Consider the following 18,633-nt stretch of genomic DNA (forward strand, 5'->3'; position numbering starts at 1 on the left):
AGCTTTGTATTTCTAAATGAGTTATACAAGTACAATGCCTATATAAGAGTAAAATATTAATCCCACTTAATTCCTGAGATTTAGCTCTCTAATTCCCTTCCTGTCTGAAGCTACATTTGTAAAGTATTCCTTAAATTACAACACATGTATAATTTACAAAGTAACCAGAACCATCCACCCCAACATAAGGAACTGGGGCGATGATCTCCTTTTGTCTGCTTCCAGATGAATTGGAGCGAAGAATTCCCATTTGGGGGCCCAAAGGGAAACAGGAAAATTGGCTTAGTCAAAGGAGAGCTAGCTGGCATCATTTGCCTTGAAGTCACTGTGTACTGAGAAAGTTCATAGCTTAGCTGACACCATAACTGTTACAGTCAGAAAGGCTGGACAGGCAAGCTAGCTGTTCTGGAAAAGTTCTGGAAGCAAGTCCTTAAAGGAAGCAGCTTCGATGTAGTTGCAGTAGAATCAAGCACGAAGCTGGAATAGGAGGTCCCAGAGACTCAGCATCCCCGAGTATAAATCATGCTAGGGCCGAGTTTCTTTTCTTTCATCCTGTAACATATAAAACTTAAAAGCAACAGGTGGTTTTATAAAAACATTCACGTGGAACATGTAGGGCACACAGCTTTGTCAATGAAGATCAATAAAGAAAGGCCACTGCCCTCTTCAGGTTAGTTTGATTACTTAATCAAACTATATATAACTTATATACATGCCCTCATAAAGGATGGCATGTATTAAGTCATGAGAAATTATTACCCAATTAAATGTTCTTGGCTTTGTATTGACATTTTAGTCCCAGCCAGTTAAGTCCATATAAGAGACATAACACCATATATACATCACCCATTTGGTTGGTTGAGTTGGTCTCCCTTTTCTTCTGTGTTGACTAGTGCTTCAGGGGGTCTCCCTTTGTCATTTCTGATCTTTATCAACTTGGAAGGAACCCACAGCTTTTCTTTTCCTGTGGAAATATAAGCATAACCTCTCCCCCAGCATAATACATTTCTTACTTTCCATTCTGACTTCAAAATATCCTTAATATAAACAGATTGATTTAGTTCAGTAGTTTTATCCACCATCCAATGTTTCTCAGCGACTGTGGTGTTTTGTTCATTAATATTCAAAAATTTTAAGTTTAATAAAGCAATATGTAATCCATCTTTGGGGGTTCTTATTGATTTCTTTTGCCTATTAAGCATCTCCTTTAAAGTTCGATTAGATCTCTCCATTTTTAGGCACTCTTCCTTCTTCTGCTCAAGAGCAATTTCTAAGGTCTTGAGCCATGAGTCCTTTTTTAGTCCTGAGGAAACCAGGGAAGAAGCACGCTCTTTAAGATCCAAGAGAGAAGTCTCCTTCTCTGAGAGGTCTCCTTGCAATAGGCTGACTTTTTCTTTCAAGTCTTTAAGATCTTTTTTGTAGGTTTCAATCTCCTCTTGTTTCTCTCGCTCATCTCTGTCCCGCTGCTCCTTTAAACATTCAATTGTCCGCTCTTTGTCTGCAAGAGCCTCCTTCAGCATTGTCAGAGCTGTGTCCATGTTAGTCGTGTCCACCTGCAGAGACTTGACTTGCTCTTTCAAGCTGCTCATCTGCTTCTCTTTATCTCTTAGTTGATCCTGAAGATTTTCTATCTTCTTCTGGAGAACATTGACCATCCGCTCCTTCATGTCCAGCATGTCCTTGAGGTTGTGTATCTCTCCATCTTTCAAGCTTCATCTTTTTCTCTTTATCTCTTAGTTGATCCTGAAGATTTTCTATCTTTTTCTGGAGAATATTGACCATCCAATCCTTTGTGTCCAGCATGTCCTTGAGGTCGTGTATCTCTCCAGTTTGTGTGCCCTTCTCAGTCATAACTAGTCTCAGAACATCTGTTTTTGAAGCAGTGACATTTAATTGTCCTGAGGAAGAGAGTTCTCCCTTTCTGGCATTGGGGCCTGCGAGAGGCCCCCCTGAAAGTTTTTTGACAGGGTATTGCCCCATTTGTCTGTTGTTGCTCTACATTCCCTGGTCAGATGTCGGCCTTTGCCACATCTTTGACATATTCCAGAAGGCCTAGGCCCCCATTTTGTATCATTTTGATTTGTCCTGTAGTCGTTTCTGAGATGACCCCATTTACCACAATTAAAACATTTGAAATCTTGGGTCATCTCTAGGTTTCTAGTTGCAGTTTTTCCTATTACCATCATATCAGCTGAGTGATATCCAACATCAGCTGTGTATCTAATCCATTCATCTATTGATGCTGACCTTGCCCTCAGTGGTCTGATTATTTCCTTGCACTCAGCAGTTTCATTTTCAAAGGTTAAAGACTCAATTATTGCCTTTCTTGCTACTGAATCTGATATACGCCTTTCCACAGCTGAGGTTAGCTTTTGTAAAAAGTCAGGGAAGGTTTCTTTTGGCCCTTGTATGACTTGAGTAAATGGTTCAAGTCTCTTCCCGGATTCTGCAACTTTGTCCCAGGCATTTAAGACTGACAATCTACACAATGCCAGAGTTTCTTCATCATATACAGCCTGCACCTCTAGTTCAGCAAAACGACCTTCACCAAGCAGTTGGTCTATGGAAATCTCTCTTCCTCTGACTATATTTTGTCGTGCTATCTCTCTCGCCTCATCTCTCCACCATGCAACCCATTGTAAATTTGCTGCAGGTTCTAATATAGCTCTTGCCATATCTTTCCAGTCTTGGGGGATTATTCTATTTTTAGTAGCCCAAGAAGTCAGAATTTGTTTAACAAATGGTGAGTGCATACCCAAATTAGTGACACTTAAATTTTCTCAGATCTAACACATCCACAGGTTGCCATTCAAATTCCTCATAACCCTGTGGGTAAACAACGTTTGAAGGTCTTTGTTGTACAGTAACCGGATAGACCAAGGTGTGTTTTCTAATAACTCTTGGTTGACTTTCTCTATTTACTTCTGTCTTAACCTCAGTATTTTCCTCAGCTGAAAATTTAAATTCCTCCCTTAAGGTTTGTATACATGCTTCATATGTTTCTTTATATTGTAATTGTTTCCATTCCTCATTATTTTCTATCTGTTTCTCCATCTGATCTGTGAGCTATTGTATGCTCTGTTTGATCATCTTTTCTAGCTCCTGTCTCCCAGTTTCATTTTCATCTTTCTGTCTCTTATTCTGATCTATAATTTCTTGTGTCTTCAATTCATTATTTTCTATCTGTTTCTCCATCTGATCTATTAACTGCTCTATCTTCTGTTCAATTATCCTTTTAATCTCCTGTCTCCCACCTTCATTTTCATCTTTTTGTTCCTGTAACTTCTGTTCTAAGCCCTGCTTCCATTTTCATTATTTTCTATCTGTTTCTCCATCTGATCTGTGAGCTGTTGGATGCTCTCTTCGATCATCTTTTCTAGTTCCTGTAACTTCTGTTCTAAGCCCTGCTTCCATTCCTCATTATTTCCTATCTGTTTACAAATCTCATCTCTATCCTGTACCAAAAGTTCTATTGTTTCTTGTAATCTCTTTTCCAAGGCAAAGAATTTTTTATCTAGAGCTTTGTCTTTTGAGAAGACATAGTATATCAAAAAAATAAATATTTCAATACTGATAAATAATAAAGTGTTCCCTAAGTTGATTCCTGTCAAACCATTTGAAATATCATATAAAGCCCAAAAGATATCCATTGTTTTTGTCATCTTTAAGTATCAAAATATGTTTCTTTTTTTATATATATATTAAAAAATTATCTGGTTTGGAGCCCTCAATTCACTGTTTCTACCTGAAAACTACCTCGCAGGCAGGTGTGTTCTAGGATCACCAGTCCCTCCTTACAATTTATTACTATAACCTTTAACTATTTATCTGTTTGGCTCTCTTGACTCAGAGTAGCCTGCAGTTTACTTCTTGCAACTTTAAAACCTTTTACATCTATTTATCCATTTCTATTCACCTTTTTTTTTTTTTTTTTAATTCTCTTTACTATGACCTATTGGTCTCTCTGCAATCAGTTTTGTTTCACTTTTTAATTTTTTTCACAGGGCAGTAAGCAAGCCCAGCTTTAAGCTGAGTGCTGCTCCTGACCTTGGCAGTTGGGGAAGTTTTTTTGTACTTTGTAACTTTTTGTTCTTTGTAGGTCCTCAGACCGATTCAGCTTTCAATACACTTTTATCTCAAGTTAGTTGAATTCTAAATAATAAGTTGGGCGCCAATTTGTTGCGGTAAGTCTCTTGCCCATAGGAAGTCCATAGAAGAAAAGACACAAGTAAATAAATATCAAATGAATGCTGCAGGCCTAGATTGGGCAGATTTACCATTAAACTACACTATTCCCCCGGCTAAGAGAGCTCTTAACAACTTGCGGTTTCCTAGGTCAAGGTCTTCTTCGTCTTCTCTTCTTCCACCAACTGCCCCCTCCAACAGCTCTTCTCCTCTTCTCCTCTTTCCTGCCTCTGGCTCCTCCCACTCCTCTTCTACTGCCCAATCACTGGCTATCGCCTTTATTTAACAAATTTGATTGGACAGAAGGTTTACAAGATTCACTCCTCCTTCGTAGCCCCTCCCAGGAGTGGAATTATCATGACAACAAGAGGCTAGGGCTATCCACCACACTGTACAGCTGGTTATGTGTATACAGGTATTCCAAAACCTGAAACAGCTTTATAATCTGAAATAGTTCTTGTTCTAAACACTTAGGATTAGGGACACTCAGACTATACCAGTAACTTTTTGTGGTAATCTATGTGAGTTCTTAAATAGTTACCACTCTTACAAATTAAATCTTTTAATTGGCAATGCTATAAAACATTAAAAATAGTTCTCAGATCAGTAGTTAAGTCCCATGTGGTGGTGTATGCCTGTAATCCTTGCTGGTGAGAAGTGGAGTCAGGAGGATCAGAAGTGGGGCTAGTGAATTTGAGGCCCGCCTGAGCTATTGTATGAGATCCTCTCCCAAACAACAAATCCAACTCTGAAGTATAAATTATGTCTGATAAAATGCTATATAAGAGGTCAGATAACCTCACTGAATCCTTGTACTATGTGAGTGAAAGATATTCAGAAAAATCCTGGAATAAAATGCTGAGAGAACAGAATGTCAGTAAAACAATAATTTGTACTTTTAAAAAGTTGTATTTAGATGTATTTATTTTATATGTTTTGCCTATACATATGTATGTATACCATATGTGTGCCTGGTGCCCATGGGGTTCGGAAGAGGGTGGCAGATTCCCTGGAACTGAAGTTACAGATGATTGAGTCACCTGAATCCTCTGTAAGAACAGCAAGTGCTTTTAATCACTGAGTCATCTTTCCAGCCCCTAGTTTGTACTTATAAAGAAATTATCGGGAGGCTAGAGAGATGGCTCCGTGGGTAAGGATGCATAAAGCTTTTCCAGAGGATCCAAGTTTGGTTCGTGTCACCCACACTTAGAGGCTCATAACTGCCTGTGACACCAGTTCTAGGGAGTTTTAACCCTATCTGGATGTTGCAGGCACTGCATTCACATAAAGAAATCCACGCACATGCACACATAATTGAGAATAAAATACCAGGTATTTTGTGTGTATTAGTGCTTTTGCCTGCGTGTATGTCTATGTGCCACATGTATGTATGGTACCTAAGGAAGCAGTGCACCTTAGGTACATGTGGATGTTGGTGAACCTGGAGCCTTTGCAAGAAAAAGTGCTCTTAACCACTGAGCCAACTCTCTAGCCCCAAGAATAAAATCTCTAAATACATATTTTACAAAAGAATTTATGGAGATGTGGAGAGAGCTAAGGTGTTAAGAGCACATTCTACTCTTGCAGAGAATCAAAGTTTAGATTTTAGTACCAGTATTGAGCTGATCAGAATCACCTCTGACTCTGCCACCAGGGATCCAGTATCCTCTTTGGCCTCCATGGGCACCTGCAATCTAGTACACATTCACATACATGTAATTAAAATAAATTAAAACATTTTTTTGTTTGGGGCCACTGATGTACCTCAGTGGTAGAATGCTTTCTTTGTATGCTGAGGCCTTGGTTTTATCCCTAATACCACTTAAAAGAGAAAAATGTTTCTAGTATGTCATAGGAAATCTTGAATTCTGCCTGTTTGAATAATGCCAAGGGAATTGGGGTCATACTCGATATATAATTTACTTGTAACTAAAGCACACATTCTATATAGGGAGTGGAAGGAAGTAGATGGAGATAATATATCTGCATGACATCTTCAAGAGGGTAAGACTTCAGGGAGTGAACTTTGGGGGAACTTTTTAAGTTGCCTATGTGACAACTTTGGCAGAGTAGAACCACTAACTCAGTAAGCTTTAGGAATTGAGGGGCGGAAGTGCTGTGCATTGAAAGAAATCTAACTTTTGAAAAATCTGTTTTGTTACTATAAGGAAAAACAAGCACTGAAGAAATTAGATAATGTCCGAAAGGATCACGAGAACAGATTAGAAGCTCTTCAGCAGGCTCAGGTATTGATGTTTAGCTTTTCCAATGCTCTCCAGAATATGACAATCTCAGCTGGCATTATAGTAAGTTCATTTTTTGTTTCTTAAGGAAATTGACAAACTGAAAGGGGAGCTCATAGAGATGAACCTGCAGATAGTTGACAGAGCCATTCAGGTAGTCAGAAGTGCATTAGCCAACCAGATAGACTGGACAGAAATCGGAGTGATTGTGAAAGAAGCACAAGCTCAAGGAGACCCTGTTGCAAGTGCAATCAAAGAGCTAAAACTGCAAACAAACCATGTTACGATGCTGCTGCGGTAAGTGTGCATCTTACCAGTTAGTGCTTGTTTTTAATCTTAATTGTTCATTGCATTCTTCTTAATTTTTTCTTTGGGAATTCACAGAAATAGAAAATATACAATGAAATCATTTCTAATTTTATTGAAGAAATTTTGAAATGAAAAGTGATATATATTATCGACATTAGTGAAATACTATTGAATATTTTTAATAGAAATCCATACTTGTTATCAGAGGAGGAAGATGGTGACGCCAGCATTGAGAGCAGTGATGCTGAAGCACCAAAAGGGAAAAAAAAAAAGCAAAAGAACAAGCAGTTGCAGAAGCCTCAGAAGAACAAGCCGCTGCTTGTCGATGTAGATCTCAGCCTGTCAGCCTATGCCAATGCCAAAAAGTAAGCATTTAACCAGTAAGTCTATTTATGAATATTTTGCCTGCATGTATTATGTGTACCATTGTGTGCCTGGTGCCTGAGGAAGCCAGAAAAGGGCATCAGATCCCTTGGAACTGGAGTTACAGGTGGTTGTGAGCATCAGTGTGGTGACAGGAGCAAAGCCTGGGTCGTCTGGAAAAGCACCTTGTGCTCTTAATGCTTGAGTCATATCTCCAGCCCCTATTGTAAACTCTTGATAGTGTATGTACAGTAAATCAGTAGGAGATTAACTATAGTCATTATTTTGTCTGTTGTATGAGAGACTTTTTCTGGGGAAATAAAACACACATACATGCACACACACATGCCCACACCCCTAGAAAGAAACCCTAACAAACCAAAGTAACGATTGTACTAAAGTCTTTTTTTTTTTTTTTTAAAGATTTATTTTATTTATATGAGTACACTATAACTGTCATCAAACACACCAGAAGAAGGCATCAGATCCCATTACAGATGGTTGTGAGCCACCATGTGGTTGCTGGGAATTGAACCCAGGTCCTCTGGAAGGGCAGTCAGTGCTCTAAACTACTGAGCCATCTCTCCAGTCCAGTGATGAGACTGCTTTATCTTTGCCTTTTATTTGGTTGGGCTTTGAAAATAATTATTTTTATTCTTGGAAATGTTCATATGTTCTTATCTTTGGAAGATCAGTCAGTGAGTCAGTGAGTGCTCTTAACCGCTGAGCCATCTCTCCAGCCCTGCACTAAAGTCTATCCTAATGATCCAGTGAGTTTTTACTGGTGTTACTAACTGGTGTATGAGTGAGGGCTGACTTACTGGAGCAAGGATCATGCAGAAGCAAGCACATCTCTGAAAGCCCACCTCAACATGGGTGATGCTTCAGGAGCGCTATATCTGGAGGCCTGTGCTGTTGGAGGCACATCAACAAGTCCAAGAGATTTCTTGCAATTCAGTTGTCAGTCTACTTCTCAAACAGCTGTTTACTGGTTCTCTAGCTGGAGGGAGACCTTGAATCTTACAGGCTACAGCTTTCTCAGACATGTGAAGTATGTTCACTTCCTGGGTCTCTTAGCAACACCCTCCTCAAAGGTTGGGGTTCAGTATGGAGGAAACTGCTACGGAACTTATGTATATTTTTCTTTTGTTAAAAAGTAAGTTTGTGCTCTATACAACTTGGTTCTATATGATTTAAGACTGTAAAATTAAAAACTAAAAATAGATTTCACTTAATATTTAAGATAAGTTTATTTTTCTAGATACTATGATCATAAGAGATATGCTGCGAAAAAGACACAGAGGACTGTTGAAGCTGCTGAGAAGGTAATATGACAGAATGATGATGTAGCATGACAGAATGATGCTCCTTGTTTTGGGCAGCTTTAATGGCTTTTTCTGTTTAAGTGGGGTTTTCTAATTCAGAAATCTCTTAGTTTTAATTTTGCTTTAAATGTGCATATTTCTTGTATTTACTGTCTTCTGCTATCCTGCACTTGCCTCTTTCCCCATATCCAGATCTGTCATTTACTGTTGTGAGTATGTGTGTGCATTTGTTCATTGTTGTGTTCTAGCATCTAGAGCAGTGGTTCTCAACCTTCCTAATGCTGCAACCCTTTAATACAGTTCCTTATGTTGTGGTGACCTCTCAACCGTGCCACTTCAGAACTATAATTTGCTATTATGATAATATAATATAATTGTATTTTAAATATCTGCTATGCAGGATATTTGGTATGCAACCCCTTTGAAAGTGTTGTTCAATTCTCAAAGTGGTTGCAATCAACAAGTTGAGAACCAATGCTCTAGAATATTGTTTGAAACAAAGTAGATACTTTACTATCTATTAAATGAGTAACCTCCTTGATCTAATCTCTAGGATGCAGGCTGGCCTCATACTTGTTTTATAGCCAGCCTCAAACACAAGATCTTGCCTCTGCCTCTCAGGTGCTGAGATTATAGGGGTACACTACCATTCCCATCAACAGTTAAGTTCTTAATTTGTAGGTTTTAAAAGATTGCATATAATAAATAAAAAATACAATATTTAATTTATTTTACTTCTTTACTTCTTTTATTTTTTATTATACATATATTTGTGTGTATAAATCAAATCACTTTATGACATAAAATATTTTCTTCCATTAAGATTTTTGTACATAGTACATATATGGAGATTAGAGGGCAACTTGTGGGTGCTGGGGATCAAACTCGGGTCGTCAGGCGTGGCAGTAAGTGCCTTTACTCACTGAGCCATCTCATAGGCCCTTAAAAGTATTTATTAAGCTGGGTATGGTGGCATGTATAATCCATGAGGCTAAGACAGAATGATCTCTATGAGTTAGAGCCAGCCTGGGCAATATAGTAAAAGCTGTGTAAAGCAATTTGTTATGCTATTGTGTACATTGGTGTTATGTAAATACACCTAAAATATATAATAAGTATAAAATATATAGTAAATACATATAAATATAATATATAAATAATAATATAATGATAATATATAAATAATATATAATAATATATAAATAAATATAAATAAATATAAAATATATAATAAATACATCTAAAAATTATTTCAATTTTTTTTATATAGGCATTCAAATCAGCCGAGAAGAAAACAAAGCAAACCTTAAAAGAAGTACAAACAGTTACTTCTATCCAAAAAGCAAGAAAAGTGTATTGGTAAGTGTTCTGCTCTTTTTTATGTTTAGTTTTTCTTTTTATTGGAATTACGTATATCATTTAGAATGTCAGGCATACATTGTGTTATACAGAGCTAGCTGTGAAACCAGTAGTCCTGTCATTCGTCATCTGTATCCCACTGTTACCCAATGAGACTACTCTTTAGTTCTAGCTCTTCCTCTTTGTTACTTATTCATTCATTTATTGTGTGCTGTGTGGGTGTGTGAATGGGGAAATCTGTCATGGAGCATATAGCGAGGGGAGGTCAGAGGACAGCAGTTGTTTCTCTCCCTTCACCATATGGGTTCTAGGCATTGAACTCAAGTTTGTTGGCAAGTACTTTTACCCACTAAGCCATCTCTGTAGCACCTGCTTTTACTTTTACCTCTTTCAGGGCTAATATTTATATTCTTGTATTACTACTTTATGGTTTTTTTTTTTGTTTTTTGTTTTTTTGTTTTTTTGTTTGTTTGTTTTTTTTTTTTTTTTTTTTTTTTTTTTTTTTTGGTTTTTTGAGACAGGGTTTCTCTGCGTAGCCCTGGCTGTCCTGGAACTCACTCTGTAAACCAGGCTGGCCTCGAACTCAGAAATCTGCCTGCCTCTGCCTCCGAAGCACTGGGATTAAAGGTGTGCACCACTACTGCCCAGCGGTTTTTGTTGTTCTAGAATCTTTTATTGACCTCTCTTTATGGAAGATGAGAATTGCAGTTTCTCTCCACCTGTGTCATGTTACATACAGACATAATTTTGTCAAGGTTGATGATCAACTTAACATTTTTATGGATTGATACTTGGTTGTAGTCACAGCTGAGCCATGTCTTCCTTTCTTGCTTGGGTTTTCTGTTGTCATTTTGCCTTCCTTTGAGTTAAAAAAAAATTACCCAGGGCTGGAGAAATGGCTCAGTGTTTAAGAGCATGTATTACTCTGACAAAAAACTTAAATTCAGTTTCCAGCACCTATGTTTGACAGTTTACAACCACCTGTAACTCCAGCCATATAACTCAGCTATGGGGTGGGAGGTAGATGCCGCTTGCTAGTGCAGTGGCATACAACTGGATGCTAACTACATAAAAGGCTGAGGCTGGAAGACTGCTTGAGCCTCGGTGTTTGGGATCAACCTGGGCAATATGAGACATGTCACCTTAAAAAACAAACCCAGTCCATAGGTGGCAGTGTAGCTTAAGTGGTAGACTGGTTGCTTAGCATGTGCTGTGTTCTACATCAGTCTCCAGCCCTCACAACTGTGCAAGGAAGCACACCTCTGCAATCCTAGCACGTGAGAGGCTGAGGCAGAGGAATTGACTTTAACGCTAGTCTTGCTACACAACAAGGCTGTCTTATAAACACACCTTTAAAAATGTTAAACTTGCCTTTTTTTTTAAATCATAAATTCAATGTCAAACTTTCAACTATATTTAAATACATTAGAATGCCATTAGTATTACCTTTTTGGATATGTCAGAGATCTATTTTTATTTAGTTTTATTTATATTTTGGTGCTAGACTTAAACCCAGGCCTTCACAGATTAGGCCACATGCTTACTCTTGGAGATTTTCTAACTATAATATATGTTTTCCTTTATATTACATATAATATTTATATAGATTGGGTTTCTCTGTGTAAACAAATCCTTTTACAATCCAAATTCAAAAATGAAACATAAATAAAATGTGATAGCACAAACTTTTGAAAGCTGAGTCAAAAGGATCTTAAGTTCAAGGCTCGTTTGTTTGAACACAAAGTCTGTCAGTCAGTCAGTCTGTCTGTCTGTCTGTCTGTCTATCTATCTTATCTATTTATCTATGGTTGATCTTGAATTCACTGTGTAGGCCAGGCTGCCCAGTTGCAGTTTTCTGACATAGCCTCCCAGATGCTGCAGATTACAGACTTCCATCACCCACCATGCCTAGTTTTCTTTGTAGAATTTGATTATTTAGATTCTCTAGCAGTGCTTTCTTCCTCAGAAAGCTTGTAAATTGTTGATTTGTCCATTTTCCCTTTTCTGCCACTTTTGCGTTCTTTGAGGGTATAGTCAATAGAAATGTGGAGCTGTCATCTAATTAGGCTTCTTTTCATTAGTGTATGCATGCTGCATCTTTTCCACTCTTTATTTCAGTCTTTTTATAACCTGTGTTTTACACATATATATTCTCTCTCTCTCTCTCTCTCTCTCTCTCTCTCTCTCTCTCTCTGTCTTTCTCTCTCTCTCTGCTTTTGTTTTCTGGTCTGATAGTTTTCCATATACAAGGGCAGTTAGTGCATTTGTATCACATGTTATTTGGAGCTTATACATATTCATCTTGCTATTTGCCCCATCTGTCCTATGTGCCTTCCTTATTGCACTTCGTATATTGCTTTTTTTTTTTTTTTTTTTTACTGACTTCTGTATTAGTAGTTTTTCTCATTGTTATGACAAAATACCAAGAAAAAGCAATTTAGAAAGGGTTTATTATGGGTTTATAAGATATAGACCTCAAACTATGTGCTGGGGAGGGAGCATGGCAAGGAAGGCATGGTGGCAGAGGCAGGGGGCAGCTAGTCATGTTGTATCTATAGTCAGGAAGCAGAGAGAGGTTAATGCAAGTGTTCATCTCACTTTCTCCTTTTATTAGTGCAGAATCCCAGCCTGTGAGATTGTGCCACTCATGTTTGGGGTGGGTCTTTCATCTTTAGTTAAACCCTTCTGGAAACACCCTCTTGGATACACTCAGAGGTTTGTTTCCTGGGTGACTCTGAATTCACTCAAGTTTATAAGTAAGATTAGCTTCTTAGATATATATTCTTCCTCAGGTATATATTCTTTTACTAGGCTGATATTTTTATCTCTCCTATTCACTGTTTGTCCTTATATTTCTAGAAAGCTGTTTTTTGTTAGTTGGGGAATTTAATAAAGAATTAAACTCACTCAGCAAGGAGGAAAATATCTTTATGTGAAAAGAGAAAGAGCTACAGAACACTGTATACTATGCCTAAAAAATAGCAAGGCTAGAATGAATGTTTTAGCTTCTTTGTGCATAAAGAAACTGAAGTTCTATGTATAGGAGCTAATCACAGTGCCTCCCTGTTAGTCAGTGATGAGAAACTAAAGGGTGCACCATGCTTTTTGTAAACCTTTAATATTTTTTGAACCAGTATGTTCTTCCCAATCAAAAATTAGATTAGGGGCTTAATGCCAGTGCCGAGGATGCAGAGATATATCTCTGTGAGTTTGAGGCCTGCCTGGATAACATAGTGAGTTCCAGGAGAGCCAAGGATACATAGGAAACTCAGTCTCAAAACACTACAACTAACAACAACAACAAAATCAGATTAAGGGCATGGATGTAACTCATTAGCTAAAGCACTTTCCTAGCACAGCTGAGTCCATGGGTTGTATCTCTGGCAATGTTAAAAACATACAAACAGAAAATACTGGAAACCAGGCCTGGTGTCATAGTTCTATAATCCTGGCATTCATGAAGTTCAGGCAGGATGATCATGAGTTCAAAGCTAGCCTGAGCTACTTAATTAAGATTCTGTCTCCAAAACAAAAAAGGGCAAGTGATGTTGTTCAGTGATAGAGTATTTGACTAGTACATCCAAGTTCCTAGATATTTGTTTATAAATAAGTCAAGATTAACTTGAGTTCTGTCTCCAGCACCAAATAAGTAAAAAATAATCAGAAAATAAAGTCCTTTCCTATTATATTTTGAGGGATATAATAGAGTATTCCTTGATGACTGTATGTCATATTTTAAAGTTTTAAATGTTATAGATGTAATCATGTAAAGATATTTCTGTTACATATACCAGATCCTTATTTTTATCTATATTGTCTGTCATTTTCTAAATGTCATATAAACACACACTGTAATAGCTTCTTTTATTTAATTTTAATTTTATCTTATAAGTGTATTGTTTAATGTCTATGAATGGCTGTGCTCTACTTGTGGCCAGTAGAGGGTGTCAGATTCCTTGGACTGGAGTTGTTACAACTCACTCGTGAGCTGCCATGTTGATTGAGAATCAAACCCAGGTCCTCTGGAAGAGTAGCAAATGCTCTTAACCACTAAGCAATTCCTTCATCCTGTTATTTGTTCTATCGTGATAATAAACTAATTAATGAAAACCCCAGTTACTTTGTCTTTTGAGAAAGCTATAATAGTACTCTTTTGGAGGGGAGAGGGATGTCATAGGGAATGAGACAGGATCTCCCTAGATAGCCCAAGTAGGCCTTGAACTTTGATTCTCTTGGCTCATCCTTCCAGGTGCTGGAATTATAGGTATGCACCATTCCACCTTGAATAATTTCTTGCTTTACCAGTGGTCCAGACCTATTTGGTATTCTGATGAAAGAAAGCTGAATCTTAGAGCATTTGATACTTTGCACTTTGATTTGTATAGTAATTCATTGTTTTGCCATCCTTAAGTTTAAGAATGCTACCTATATAAAGTAAAATAATTTGGGGGCTGGAGAGATAGATGCCTTAGTGGTTAAGAACTATGTATTACTCTCCAGAGGACTGGAGTAAAGTTCTCAAGCACCTACATTGGGCAGTTTAGAATCTTCTGTAACTCTAGCTCCACAGGCTTCAACACACCCTCTTTGGGACTCTGTGGGCACCTGCTTTTATGTGTACATATTCATATGCAAATAGACATATAATTTAATAGTTTTTTAAAAGAAATAAATAGATCTGGGCAGTTGGTGGCACGTGGCACTTAGACAGAGGCAAGGTGGATCTCTGAGTTTGAGGACAGCTTGGTCTACAGAATGAGTTCCAGGACAGGCATGGCTACTCAGAGAAACCCTGTCTCAAAGAGAGAGGGGGGTGATGAGGGAGAATGTGGTTTGTGGGTTGTTGTTTTTCAGATAGGGTAATATAGCCTAGACTAGCCTTAAATTCATATATAGCTGTGGCTGGCCTTGAACCTCATCTTCTCAGTGCTAGGAACATAGGCATGTATCATAGGTATCATCATACCTAGTGAGGTAACTTTTTTTTATAGAATTTAGTTCCTCCTTCTCTTTTTCTTCATCATTGCCTCTTCTGCCCCTCCCCCTAACAGAGACAAGGGTCTCATTGTATCACTGGGTGGCCTGGAACTCACAGAGATTCTCTTACTTCTGCCTCCCCAGTACAGGCAAGTGCCACTATGCCCTGACAGAATTTAATTTCTTCAAAGACTGTTGTAAAAACTATATTACATGTTTTTAGTAAAACTTGCCTGGTGCTTGAATGGTAATTATGCCATTGGATTGCTGATATCTTATTCTATACAGGCATGACAACTTCCTGCTTTGTTATATTTTGTTTTGAATATGGTATGAATTCAGGCTTTTTTTTTTTTTAACCAAAGAAAATGTTAATTTGTTTTCTTTCTGTAGGTTTGAGAAATTTCTGTGGTTCATTAGTTCAGAGAACTATCTAATTATAGGTGGTCGGGATCAGCAGCAGAATGAGATTATTGTGAAAAGATACTTAACACCAGGTGAGATTAAAATTGTGTGAAATTTTCTCTTCAACGACTTTTCAGTTGTTTCACTAATAGACACTGGTTTTTATCTTATACTCTAGTTTGACAATTAATTAGAGATTTAACACTTTATGGCTTATATTTTGTTGAAGTCTTTGCCACTTTTTGTTAAGTGGGTATTGCAAAAGTAGTATTGCCAAGCTAATCTGTTTTGTTGGACCTTTGATCTTCTGCTGTATTTACAAAATAGTTTCCAGTTCTCTGAGTCATGGTGGATCACATTTTTTAAAGGTTGGTGTTTCATTGCTAAAATTTGTGACCATTTTTTCAGTTTATAAATAGGACTTCAAGCTGTGTGTATAGTGCATGCCTATAGTTGCAGCTGCTAAAGAGGCTAACTCTAGAGGACCACTTGATCTCAGAAGTTCCAGAATAAACCTAAGTAGCATAAAAGAAAAAGAAAAGCAGCAGGCTGGAGAGATGGCTCAGCAGTTAAGAGTACTTGTGTCTCTTGCAACTGACCTGAGTGAAGTTCCCAGCAATTATATGATGGTTCACAACCACCTGTAACCAGAGTTCTAAGGGGCTAGTGCCTTTTTGTTCCTTCTGTGGGCACTGCATACAGGTGCTTCACTTACATATATGCAGGTAGAACATTCATGTGCATAAAATATTAAAGTAAAAAAAAAAGAAGAAGAAAGCCAAATAAAACAAAACAAAAAAAGAAATAGGACTTAAAGTATCATTCTTTCATGTTTGTTTTATTTAAGGAGACATTTATGTGCATGCTGACCTTCATGGAGCTACCAGCTGTGTGATTAAGAATCCAACAGGTAATATATTTCCATTGTTTGTAATTTTCTTTTTTAATAGATTTCATTTTTGCATGCATGTATCTTTAGGAATGTGCACATGTAATCCATGCAGTGCCCAATGAGAGTCCAGAAGAAAAGAAGAAAGTGTTTGAATCCTCTGGAAATAGAGTCAGGGATTGGATTCTGGGATTGACCTCAAGTCCTCTGCCAGTACAGTGTGCATTCTTCATTGCTGAGCTATCTCTCTGACCTCCAGAAAGCATTCTTTTTTTTTTTTTTTTTTTTTTTTTTTTTTTTTTTTAAGAATTCTTTATTTTATGTTTATGGGTGCACTGTAGCTGTCTTCAGACACACCAGAAAAGGGCATCTAATACCATTACAGACAGCTGTGAGCCACCATGTGGTTGCTGGGAATTGAACTCAGGACCTTTGGAAGAGCAGTTAGGGCTCTTAACTGCCCTGCCATCTCTCCAACCCCTGAAAGTGTTCTTAATGTAACTGATAATCAAGAATTAGTAGTCAGCCTCCAGTACTGCCAACAACAAAAGAGAGATGAAAAAAAGATGTAATGGGGAAAAAAACAGATGTAATGATACAAGGATATTGCATGAATGTAAGAGTCATAACATATGTGTCCAGCAGTTGTGTCCTGTAATATATGAGGGTAAAACAGACAGCAATGGAATTGGGTAGATACAAGTATATACAATAATATTTTGAAATGTTAACACTGAAATAATTAAAACAGTAAATTAACAAGGAAATAGAAAACTTGAACACACAATAACAAAACCTAACAGTATCTCTAGAACACTGCCTAACAAGTATACAGAGAACATTCTCAGTATAGATTATATGATAGAAGAAATAGAAAATTGAAATAAATCCATAACAAATAAAGAGACTGAATTAGGTAATAAAAACACTTCATAAAGAAAACCCCAGCTGGGTAGTAATGGTGCACATGTTTAATACAGTACTAGGGAGGGAAAGGCAGTTAGATATCTGTGAGTTCGAGGCCAGCCTGGTCTACAGAGAAAGTTTCAGGACACCTAAGGCTACACAGAGCAGAGAGACCCTGTATGGAAAACAAACAACAAAAAACAAAACCAAAAAAAAAAAAAAAAAAAGGAAAGAAAAGAAAAAAGAAAATCCTAGACTCAAAAAATGCACATATGTAATCTCAGCATTCTGGAGCCTGAGGCAGAAGGATAACCAAAATTCAGTCCAGCCTAGATTATGTAGTGAGATCTTTGGTCTTTAAGTCATTTGATGTAGGAGGGCCCAGCCTGCTGTGGATAGGGACAAGATAACCCTGGTCTGGTAGCCCTTGATGCTATAAGAAAGCAGGCTGAATAAGCCATGATGAGCAAGCCAGCAAGCAGCACTTCATGGCCTCTGCATCAGCTCTGCCTTCAGTTTTCTACCTGGTTTGAGTTTCTTTCTTGGCTTCCCTCAATGTACTAGATATGCAAACCAAATAAACCCTTTACTCCTCAGAGTTGCCCTTTTTGGCTGTAGCATTTTATCACAGCAATTGAAATAGAAACCCAAACTAAGATGGTAATAAAATGAAATTCAAGATGCTATAATTGACAAGAAGTAAAAAATATTTTGTGTGTGTGTGTGTTGTTATTTGGTGTGGGCATGTGTCTGTGTGGATGTGAGTGTGTGTGTTTGTTTTTTGTTTTTGTTTGTTTTTTGTTTTTGGAGACAGGGTCTCTGTATAGCTCTGGCTGGCCTGGAAGTCACCATGGAGACCAGGCCAGCCTCAAATTCTCAGAGATCCACTTGCCTCTGCCTCCTGAGTGCTGATATTAAAGGTGTTTGCCACTAGGCCCATCCACCCTTGTGCTTACCCTTTTTTTTAAAAAAATCTAAGGAAATTACAAGACTTTTAGAATCACAATTAATAAGCAACAGTGTCCACATAGCATAAGTTGTGACTAAGTGTTATGGCACAGTTGTGAAGTAGAGACAGTAGACTCATATTCCAGGTTATTCTTAGCAGCCTGGACCATGTGATGCCCTGTATTCCCCCCCTCCAAAAAAAAAAAAAAAAAAACGGGGGGGAAGGAAATACATGGTATTTCTATATACTTTTATCTTAGTTACACCTCTATTATTGTGAAAAAACATTGTAATCAAAGCAACTTATTAGAAAGTTGAACTAGGCCTGTTTTCAGAGGACTAAGAGTTTTTGATGAAGAGACAGGCTGCCAACAGTGGTGGCAGGTTGCTGGAGCAGCAGCTGAAAACTTACATCCAGATGTACAAACAGGTCAGAGAGATTATATTAGGGATGACAGGATTCTTTTGAAACCTTAAGCCATCCCCAGTAACACACTCCTTCAACAAGGTTATACCCCCATCCCCAAAATTCCTCCCAAGCAGTCACCCACTGGGAACCAAGTATTCAACTGCCTAAAATTTATAGGGAGCTTCTCATTGAAACCACCATAACTAGCAATGAATGAATTGATATAATAACACTAAAAGAATACAATAAGGGGTGTGCTCAGAAGAGTGCTTGTCTAGCAGGCATTGATCTCCAGAGCCGCACACACCAGGCATG

At 37.8% G+C, this 18,633-nt stretch overlaps 1 protein-coding gene across 1 annotated transcript in view; it reads left to right on the forward strand.

Annotated features, from left to right (window-relative positions):
- The window catches only part of Nemf (nuclear export mediator factor), a 55,147-nt gene that overhangs the window by 17,938 nt on the left and 18,576 nt on the right, over nt 1-18,633 (forward strand). The window contains exons 12-18 of the mRNA XM_034513756.2: nt 6,354-6,431; nt 6,517-6,725; nt 6,923-7,102; nt 8,362-8,425; nt 9,696-9,784; nt 15,155-15,258; nt 16,014-16,076. Of these exons, the coding sequence (XP_034369647.1) occupies nt 6,354-6,431; nt 6,517-6,725; nt 6,923-7,102; nt 8,362-8,425; nt 9,696-9,784; nt 15,155-15,258; nt 16,014-16,076 (787 nt within the window). The remainder of the gene's footprint in view (nt 1-6,353; nt 6,432-6,516; nt 6,726-6,922; nt 7,103-8,361; nt 8,426-9,695; nt 9,785-15,154; nt 15,259-16,013; nt 16,077-18,633) is intronic.

Source organism: Arvicanthis niloticus, chromosome 11 (assembly GCF_011762505.2).
Source record: "Arvicanthis niloticus isolate mArvNil1 chromosome 11, mArvNil1.pat.X, whole genome shotgun sequence".
Lineage (NCBI taxonomy): Eukaryota > Metazoa > Chordata > Mammalia > Rodentia > Muridae > Arvicanthis > Arvicanthis niloticus.